We start from the raw sequence: 10,460 nt of genomic DNA on the forward strand, positions 1-10,460 counted from the left end.
TTATCCAGACCTACCAGAACTTTGTCTCTGCAGCTCCGAACCGACTCTGTGTAGCTTAATTTGTGGTTTCCAGTCGATCCCCATCATCCTGCGCTGAGCATCGACCTCTTCCTCGTAGCAAATGATGGTTTTTTCAACCTCTCTGAAGATTTCTTGAGCAGCAGCAGTTAGTCGCTCTCTGATAAACTCTCTGAGATGCTGAACTGAAGACATGGTTGCTGAAATATTAGCTCAGATGAGACAAAGCAGCAGTTTCCTAGCTTAGCGTATTCAGGTTTCTTCTTCTTTTCTATTATGGCGGATCGAAAGCAACTTTAAGCTATGCTGCCACCTACTGTACGTGCGCGTGTAGCAACATTAGCAACATCCATCCACCCTGGTCCCTAGTGGGGTCGGGAGGGTTGCTGGTGGCTATCTCCATCTAACGTTCCGGGCGAGAGGCGGGGTACACCCTGGACAGCACAGAGACAGACAGGACAAACAACCATGCACACACACACTCATACCTGGGGATAATTTAGAGAGACCAATTAACCTTATAATCATGTTTTTGGACTGTGGGACAAACCCAGAGTGCCCGGAGAGAACCCACGTATGGACAGGGAGAACACGCAAACTCCATGCAGAAACACCCTAAGCCTGAAATTAACCCAGAACCTTCTTGCTGCAAGGCAACAGCTCTACCAACTGCGCCACTGTGCAGCCCACAGTTTTTTAAATTTACAAATTAATTCTTAATTTTAGAGCATTCATGCAATGAAGAACTCATTGTACATTAAGAAAATATGTTTCTAATCTCACTTGAAACCTCCAGAGTAACCTCACTTTTTAAAGTTGATCAGACTGTAGAAACTTTAATCAGTAGAACATGGCATTCTGGGCCTTTGGATTACAAATGTGATCAGACACAGAGACTTGTTTCTCTAAGCCACTATTCAATAAATACAAAGAAGAGGGCATTTCTTTTAATTAGGTGGCTGTCTTGATGTTCAAAAGGAAGTGGATGCAAGAGAAGATTGAAAAGTCCGGTCTAAAATTTAAACCTATTCATTACTGCTCAGACTGTACATTTAAACAACTGGAAACGTGAGAAACAAAGCTCGGACGGGTTTATCTCAACACCAAACACTGAGGAGGATGGTGTTACACATCTTCAGTAAGAGAACTGAAGCAAAGAGGAACATCCTGGAGTCATCAGGTCTCCATAGCAACCATAAGACAACACTTCCATGAAAACTGTTTGGGAGAAATAACACAAAGAATAATGTCCTCTCATCAAGGTTGGAGTCACCTGATCAATCTAACTGGGAAATGTCTCACAGAACCCATGTGTTTAATGATATATTTCATTAAACACATTTGAGAAATGTAGATTTGCAAAAACCATTTGCATGTTTCTACTTTGACACAATTTGCCCTGTAGAACTGGTCTGGGCCCCTGAACTGAAGGGATAAAACTAAATTATTATTTACCATAACTAACTGGTGCTTTAGACCAATTTTATTTATTTTTTTTTACCTTCAACAATAAATTAAAAAGAAGATGTAGCATTTTAGCTTCAGCAAAACAAAACAAAAGGAAATGTATGAGAGATCAGGCTGGATGAGTTTCTGTCAACACCACACACTGAGGAGGAGTGGGTCTGTGGCTCACCATTTTTGTTCCATCTGTTTGTTCTGCGCCCATATGAAAAAAACACAGCTCATCCTGCTTCTCCTCATCTCCTTACCAATACTCTCCACTGCTCTATTCAGACTAAGAAACGAGATATTTTCTCCCTGTTGCTCGTTGTTATCTCGTCTCCCATCCATCCATCCATTTTCTGCCGCTTATCCGGGATCGGGTCGCAGGGGCAGCAGCTTCAGAAGGGAGGGCCCTTCTCCCCAGGTCCGTTAATGTCTGTTAATGTTGTGTGCAAGAGTGAAACCACAAAGACAACAGTCACTATTCAACTTCACAGTCACCCATAATTTTATTCAACCAATCAAATGCATAAAATCACATCAACAATGCTTAAAACACATCTGAGGAGGATGCTGAAAGCGTCCTGATTGGCTACTTTGCAAAAGTCAGTCAGTAGCACGTCAAGTCGCATAGAGCTTCAATATGTACACTTCCAAACCAGTTTAAGTGGTTTTGAATATTCTCAATATTCTTTATCAAATTTCACAAAATTTGCTACAAAAAAAAAATAAAAAATCCATAAATGAACAACCAAAAATAGGTAAGGGTCTAATGTTTTGCAAAGTGAAACAATCCAAGACAATTTAATATTTATTACAGTGAATATGTGTGAGTTAATGACTAATTCTCATGTTTGTGTCTTTCTGTTATGTGGAAATTCAGTTTACCAGCATGAAAGAACACTTTTTCTCCATATTTCATGTGGAAAAACCCATCTCATCCATGTGGGTTCTAATGAGAATAATTACGTGACCAATTTCAAAGAATTTTTTTTTCACAGGTTTGGCTTCAAAGCGCCAATTGGCATGTATGGGTTTTCATGTGAATGACCAAATAATCCCTTCGATTGAAGCTTTTTTCACAAGACTGGCATGAAAAAAGCTTCTCACCTGTATGAATTGTTTGGTGACGATTTAAATGGCTAATTCTTGAGAAACTTTTTCCACATGACTGGCACGAAAAAGGTCTCTCACCTGTATGAATTCTTTTGTGGTCCTTTAAATTATCAATTCGAGAAAATCTCTTTCCGCATGCCTGGCATGAAAATGGTTTCTCTCCTGTATGAGTTTTCTTGTGACTATTTAAAACATTAATTAGTGAGAAACTTTTTCCACATGTTTCACATGAAAAAGGTCTCTCACCAGTGTGGGTTCTGTAATGTTTTTTCAATTTACACTGTTGTGTATAACATCTCCCACAAATGTCACATATGAAAGATCTTTTCTTTGTGCCAGTATCAGATCGACTCTCTGACACAGAGGAGCTGCTTCCTTCCTGATCTTTGCTCTCAACCACTGGAGAGATATGAAGGGAAAGCTGCTCTGTTCTTGTCTCTTCTTCACTCATATCATCTCCCTGAAGAGTAGAAGTCTCAATCAAAGCAACAAACTGCTTCTGGACAAGCTGCTCTCCCTCCTGACTGCTGCAGAGGTCCTTCTGGTCCTGTCCAGTTGGTAAATGTTCTGGTGGCTGCTGTTCATGTTGAAGCACTGAAGAATCTAGCTCCTCTTTTCTTATATAAGTTAGTGGATATTCCAATTCCTCATGTTTGAGCAGTGTAGGGTCTGGCTCATTCTCTTCTTTTTTAATCCATTTTGGTTCTAGTCCCATCTGTTCCTCTTCAGTCCACTGATGTACTTTCTCGTTATGATTGAACTTGTTTGCCAGGCTGAAGTCTTGTTGAATGCCAGAAACTTCTTCCTCATATGAGACACTTGGCTGTTGGAGGTCTGTGGGAACAAAGGATTACGTCATTAATATAATTTAATTGATGACTATCTCATGGATCAGCCTGGTTTTCCCTGGAGATTTTGGTCTGTAGGCATCATACGGTTAATCTAAAATTAGTTTGTAGAGTTTAACGGAAAAGCAGGTAAAATGTCCTTCACATTAATTGGAAGCCAGGGCAAAAAAAATCAAAATATTTTAATTCACAAATAGTTTAATACAGATTTTTTGTTTTTGTTTTTACAATTAAATATTTAATTTTAGGGCATTCATTCAGGGAAGAACACATCGTACCATAAGACAATATGCTTTAAATGTTACTTGTAACCTCACTTTTTAAAGTTGATCAGACCATGTAGAAACTTAAATGATTAAAACATGGCATTCTGGTTCTCTGGATTACAAATGTGATGAGACACAGAGACTTGTTTCTCTAATCTGCTGTCTAAGAGAAGAAAGAGAAGAGAGCATTTTCTTTAATAAGGTAGATGTCTTGATGTTCAAAAGGAAGTGGATCCAAGAAAATATTGAAAAGACTGGCCTAAAATGAAAACCTATTAATTATTGCTGAGATAGTAGATTTAGATTAGTAAATGGAAGTGTGAGAGATGAGGCTGGATGAGTTTCTCTCAACACCACCCACTGAGGAGGACGGTGATATGGGTCAAAAAAATCTCCAGGTCTCCCTGGCCCGGTCCCAATACCCCAGCTGCACCCCACACACCTCTATGAAGTGTGAACTCAATTGGAGAGTACATAAGGGTTCAAGTGCGTAGAGAATTTGGACAGTTCGCCCCTGTGTCCTAACTTCACCATCCAAAATGGCAAGACTATTCACTTGTACAAGTACTTGTGCTGCTAAAAAGCCTTGCTACTACAACAACAAAAATTATTTTAAATGTACAGTTTAGGTTTTTTTGCCTTCCAAATTCATTGCTGCAGATATTTGACAGTTCATATGCGTTTTATGACTTGTTGAATACAGAGCAAAATTTGATTTAATAACACATTCAGCAAAGTGAAATAAAAATTATTTCAATACTTTACTTTCAAAAACTGATTTTATCAGTTTTTTGCAATAGACATAGCTTGCTCTCTGAAATACACATTAAAATGTATTAATATTCAATTTAACAGTCTTGAGGATTGTGCACTTTTAGCTTCAGCTGGATTTAAACAGGAATACAGTTTTGCTCTGCTAGATCAGGGCTGTGCAACCTGCAGCTCTGTCACTCACTTAATATAAGAAACAATGATATATTGCATGTTTTTTTTTTTTTTTTCCCCCCATACGTTTGTTCTGTGCCCCTATGAGAAAAACAGCAGCTCATTCTGCGTCTGAATACTGAATGCAGGTTATTAGGACCTAATAACCTGCATTGCAGTATTCAGACCTGTATGTGTGTGAGCAGAAGTGATGGGTAGATGAGGCGTCATGTAGCGTTTCGACCCATAGCAAAACTGTATTGTTACTGTGTCACTGAATACTGACACCTGCTGGACATTAAAAATCCCTACAGGCAACGTAGTTGACAGACTGATTTGATTAAGTCTATACAATAAGACCCAAGTCTTTGTATTTTATTGTATATTATATATTGTATTATGTCATATCTTCAGTTAAATTTAAAATATATTTGATATTCTTAGGTACAGTCAATAAATAATGTGAACATGTAACAAAGTGAAAAATTTAAGTGAACGTGTTTGGAATATGGATGCTTGTGGATTTTTTTTTTTTTTACACATTGCATTCCAGATTTCTAGCACTTATAACAATTGGAATAAAAAATTTTGTCAAGGAGCTCGACTCATAAACAAATTTTCTGTTTGTGCTGCAACATTTTGTCATGAGCTACAAAGCCATCAACCTCTGTAGCATCAGAGCTAGCAGCTAAATCAGTTCCCGTTTATCAGCAGCTGGAGCTGCAGCAACTATCGCCGCTGACGGATCTCTGTCTGCAGTGAAAACATCAGCACCTTTATCCAGACCTACCAGAACTTTGTCTCTGCAGCTCCGAACCGATTATTTGTGGTTTCCAGTCGATCCCCATCATCCTGCGCTGAGCATCGAGCTCTTCCTCGTAGAAAATGATGGTTTTTTCAACCTCTGTGAAGATTTCTTGAGCAGCAGCAGTTAGTCGCTCTCTGATAAACTCTCTGAGATGCTGAACTGAAGACATGGTTGCTGACATATTAGCTGAGATGGGACAATGCAGCAGCTATCTAGCTTAGCGTATGCAGGTTTCTTCTTCTTCTTCTTCTTCTTGTTCTTCTTCTTCTTCTTCTTCTGCTCCTCTAATATGGCGGATCGAAAGCAACTTTAAGCTATGCCGCCACCTACTGTACATGAATGTGTAGCAACATTAAGTCCATTAAATTACATTTTTTACATTTTGTATTTTGAAGATAAATAAATAATGCTTTCCTTAATCTGTAAATATCCACTATGTTTCCTTCATTTCCCAATATTCCTTTAAGACTCAATTTCTGTCCTCCTAAACATTCTTCTAAATCTCTCTTTCAGGCTCATGTTTTACAATTCATCAATACATGTTCTACATTTTCTTTCACTCTATATCCTTCACTTTTATCATTACTTTTCCTAACTATTAGACATAAAATGTCATTAAGATAGTTATGACCGACTCTTAATCTCATCATTTATTCCTGCCACAAGGGGGCAGCATCAGTCCACAGAGTCAATCTCGTTAAAATGTGCAGTATGCATCTACGTGTCAAACTCCAGTCCTCAAGGCCTACTGCCCTGCAGTTTTTAGATGTGTCACAGGTACAAAACGCTGGAATGAAATGGCTTAATTACCTCCTCCTTGTGTAGATAAGTTCTCCAGAGCCTTGCTAATGACCTAATTATTCTACTCAGGTGTGGTGCAGCAGAGGCACATCTAAAAGTTGCCGGACACCGGCCATTGAGGACTGGAGTTTGAGACACCTGATCTACGTCATTGTCTGTTTTAGGGAAGTTTAGCCCCTCTAGATATTGATCAATAGTATATTTGATCATACAAGGAATTTGCCATCTTGAAATTTTATACAAAACAATAAAAAATGCCTGTTTGAGTCTCACATTAAGCTCTGCAGTTTGTTGGGCATCAAGTCATCGGTGAGAATCAGCAGAATAGCAATTTTACGAATCAAAATTAGTATCAGTATTAACTATGATAAAAAAAATGTTTTTTTTTACTAATGAAATGAGTTTATTTTGTTGAATCGCAGAATGAATTCCAGTATCTCTGGAATCAAAAGTCGAACCTGAAAGTTATCTCTGAAGGAATTAATTCAAAGTACCGACAGAAGAAACTCTTCAAGCAAAAAGGAATGATCAGACACATTTGTTTCCAATCAAGCCTGAGAGTTTATTAACAAAACAGCCAAACTGAATTATCTGAAAAATAACTTTTCTCCAACTACTGACATGTTATTTAGCTAAGGATGGAACAGACATCTAGTGATAAACTGGGGATCAAATTAATGAAATATGATAAAAGGAAGTGGGATACTGAAAAATAACTTAAAATCTAATTAAAACAAGAAAAATGTACCAGTAGAACCACAGTGCATTTAGATAAAGTATTACAATCAGCCTGACCCCTGCAGTGAGGGAAAGGAAGTGGAGGAAACAGAAGTTGGTGGTCATACCTCAAAACTGAAACTGTGATTAAAATTCACATAAAATTAAACTGATTTAAAACAAAATAAACGTTTACAGAAGTCAACAAATGTAACTGTAAAGCTTCAACATCATGTTTGTGGAACAATGTTCACTAAGTTTTTGTTATAACCCTGCAGCAGATCATTTAGATTTACAAAAATCTGTTCCTCCACAGTACGGTTGAAGTCTGGCCTTTGACTAGGCCGGGTTCTCCTTCACCAAGTCCTTGAGAGCTACTACCCTGAAGGTTTTAGGTCATAAACCCATCATTCTTTAATACCCGAGAATACTTGAGAAACTAAAATGGTGTAAAAACAAAGTCTATTTTAACAATTCAAACAACAAATATGAGTAGAATCATCTTGGGACAACAGCAGAAACGTAACATCAGATGTTTTCCAAGTCTGCTATGCAGGGTACAGCCAATCAGCAGAAAGAGAAAATGAATGCTGCTTTAGGATTGGCTCCTTTGCAAATATCAGCTAGTAGCATGTCAAGTGACATAGCACCATAACATTTCAACTTCAAAACCAGTTGAATATTTTTAATATTCTTTAGGAAATTTCACAGATATACTCCGCAATAAAAAAAAAAAAATCCAATAATGGGTATCTAAAACATTAGGTGAGGGTCTAATGTTTTGCAAAGTGGAAACAATCCAAGAAATGGTTAAATATTTATTATAGTAACTCTGTGTGAGGCAAATGATTAATTTTCACTTTTGTGTCTTTTATTTGGAAATCCAGTTTACCAGCATGTAATAACACTTTTTACCCCATATTTCATGTGAACCATCTATCTCACCCATGTGGCCTCTAATGAACATCTTTCCACAGGTTTGGCTTCAATCAATCAATCAAATTTTATTTATTTACTTCAGGGACGGCAGTGTGTCGGTTGGTCTGCGTTACCCAAAAAGCAGTTGGGCAAAATATCACAACACCAGCACTGTGAGTAAAACAATGACTGGGGCAGCCTACAGCTAAAGTAATGCAACTTTCTGACCAAAAACAACCAATCAGAACCAGGAGGAGGGTCTTAGTGCTGTCAATCAAGCAGCACATTTAACACAAATGTGCTAAATGTGCTAACACATTTAGCACATTTAGCAATGTGCTAAATGTACATATTTAGCACATTGCTAAATGTGCTAATGGTGGAGAAACTACTTATTGTTACAGGAAAATTGTTTATCTGCCATCACTGGTAGCTATGCTTACTAGACTAAGCATTCACAACAGGCTATGCTAGCTGCAGAATAGCACAGAGCGAGGGGGAGGGAGGATGAGCAGCACCACATGAGATTGTGATTGACGGCACTAAAACACTCCTGCCACTGACTGGTTGTTTCTAGAGAGCACTGGGAGAAAGCAGAGGATTTTTCACAGATTATCTCTCATACCATACTGTCACAACATAATGACAGTTTTAAAAAATATGTGGAAAAAAAAATAAACGTTACATAATGCAGCTTTAATTTCACCTAGGAGAGGGAAGGTCAGGAGGGACCTGGGTTAGAGCTGCTGCTGACTGCCTCATCTGTTAAATGGTAAAAGGTACAGGGACAAGTTAAATATATGAATATCTTGGTATTTCTTTTCCTTAATTCATTAAATGCAAGTGAAAAGGAGGCAAACAGTAGTCTGTAGCTAAGCTAACTATGCTAAATGGTTGATAATCTCACCAAGTCTACTCATCTATCGGAGAACTGGGTTAAAATTCACACTCTTATCTCTCTCTCTCTTCCCCTCTCTATTTTTCTCTGTTTTTGAACCTAATTTTATAATTTTTCTTAGCAGGATTATAACTGCCACAGTCATTATTGTCTTATACTGACTGCAGCTGAACAGTGTCACCGTCAAGCGCACTGAGCAGGAACGAACCATGTCATGTGGATCCAGGGGGGTTCAGGGATGTGTGGTTTTTGGTCTGGGAGTGGGAAATATTAAATTTTTACTGCTAAAAACAATCTTCAAAAACACAATATGATTAATTTTGTAACTGACAGGGGCCCATTTTTTAAGATTTTACTTCTATGAACAAAAAATAAATTGTCGGTCAGGGCCCTTAGAATTGTCATAACTTTTCAGAATCAGAAGAATTTATTGTCATCGACAAAAAGACAACGAAATTGCAGTTTCAGTTACAACAACCCGAGGGGTAGGGGAGAATAGTTGGCTGAGGCCCCGCAGCCCGACAAGTGCCACCCTTGCAGGAGGAAATAGGAAAGATAAGAGGAAAACTTCAGGTATACTGTACCCCTGGTCCTGAGCTTTGGGTCATGACCGAAAGAACGAGGTCCAGGTACAAATGGCCGAAATGGGTTTTCTCCATAGGGTGGCTGGGTTCTCCCTTAGAGAGAGAAGCTCGGTCATCAAGAAGGGACTCGGTGTAGAGGCGCTGCTCCTTCATGTCGAGAGGAGCCAGTTGAGGGGCATCTGGTCAGGATGCCTCCTGGACGCCTCCCTGGTGAGGTGTTCCAGGCACGTCCCACCGGGAGGAGGCCCCAGGGCAGACCCAGGACATGCTGGAGGGACTATGTCTCTCGGCTGGCCTGGGAACGCCTTGGGGTTCCCACGGAAGAGCTGGAATAAGTGGCTGGGGAGAGGAAGTCTGGGCCTCTCTTCTTAAGCTGCTACCCCAGTGACCCGACCCCAGATAAGCGGAAGAAAATGGATGGATGGATTTTTTCACAGGTTTGGCTTCAAAACGGCCCCTGACCTGTATGGGTTTTCATGTGAATGATCAAATTATACCTTCGATAGAAGCTTTTCTCACAAGACTGACATGAAAAAGGTTTCTTACCTGTATGAATTGTCTTGTGACGATTTAAAATACCCATTTGACAGAAACTCTTTCCACATGACTGGCACGAAAAAGGCTTCTCACCTGTATGAATTCTCTTGTGCTCGTTTAAATTATCAATTCGAGAGAAACTCTTTCCACAAATCTGACATGAAAACGGTTTCTCTCCTGTATGAATTCTCTTGTGACGATTTAAATTTCTCATTATAGAGAAACTTTTTCCACATGTTCCACATGAAAAAAGTCCCTCACCAGTGTGGGTTCTGAAATGGTTTTTCAAGTTCCACTGTTGTGTGTAACGTCTCCCACAAATGTCACATTTGAAAGGTCTTTTCTTTGTGCCAGTATCAGACTGACTCTCTGACACAGAGCAGCTGCTTCCTTCCTGATTTTTGCTCTCAACCACTGCAGAGACATGAAGGGAAAGCTGCTCTGTTCTCGTCTCTTCTTCACTCATATAATCTCCCTGAAGAGTAGAAGTCTCAATCAAAGCAACAAACTGCTTCTGGACAAGCTGCTCTCCCTCCTGACTGCTGCAGAGGTCCTTCTGGTCCTGTCCAGTTGGTAAAT

The 10,460-nt window shown here is 39.2% G+C and overlaps 2 protein-coding genes and 1 long non-coding RNA gene across 3 annotated transcripts; 1 reads left to right on the forward strand and 2 right to left on the reverse strand.

Annotated features, from left to right (window-relative positions):
- Positions 1-1,949: 1,949 nt before the first annotated feature.
- On the reverse strand, positions 1,950-5,695 carry LOC103130622 (zinc finger protein with KRAB and SCAN domains 3-like). Its single transcript, XM_007542070.2, has 2 exons — positions 5,409-5,695; positions 1,950-3,414 (listed from the first exon to the last, which is right to left on the reverse strand). Exons 1-2 carry the CDS (start codon positions 5,605-5,607, stop codon positions 2,474-2,476), a joined length of 1,140 nt encoding a protein of 379 aa, XP_007542132.1. The 5' UTR covers positions 5,608-5,695; the 3' UTR covers positions 1,950-2,473.
- Positions 5,696-5,813: 118 nt separating this feature from the next.
- Positions 5,814-6,956, forward strand: LOC107834532 (uncharacterized). The gene is made up of 2 exons (XR_001660320.1): positions 5,814-6,149; positions 6,308-6,956. It is a non-coding gene; the product is annotated as an uncharacterized LOC107834532 (long non-coding RNA).
- A 2,663-nt stretch (positions 6,957-9,619) lies between these two features.
- Positions 9,620-10,458, reverse strand: LOC107834527 (gastrula zinc finger protein XlCGF7.1-like; the record flags this gene model as incomplete). The annotated part of the gene is made up of 1 exon (XM_016666055.1): positions 9,620-10,458. A coding segment is annotated over one exon (669 nt), but the record flags the coding sequence as incomplete, so codon positions are not given.
- Between the last annotated feature and the right edge of the window lie 2 nt (positions 10,459-10,460).

This window comes from Poecilia formosa, unplaced genomic scaffold (genome assembly GCF_000485575.1).
Source record: "Poecilia formosa unplaced genomic scaffold, Poecilia_formosa-5.1.2 Scaffold653, whole genome shotgun sequence".
Taxonomy (NCBI): domain Eukaryota; kingdom Metazoa; phylum Chordata; class Actinopteri; order Cyprinodontiformes; family Poeciliidae; genus Poecilia; species Poecilia formosa.

What these genes read in the sequence shown, in the direction of transcription:
- LOC103130622 (XM_007542070.2), bottom strand. Translation starts at nt 5,607, where the DNA reads ATGTCAGCAACCATGTCTTCAGTTCAGCATCTCAGAGAGTTTATCAGA. An exon ending in GCTGCAGAGACAAAGTTCTG is followed by an intron (nt 3,415 to 5,408) that starts GTAGGTCTGGAT and finishes TTGTTCCCACAG; the next exon opens with ACCTCCAACAGCCAAGTGTC.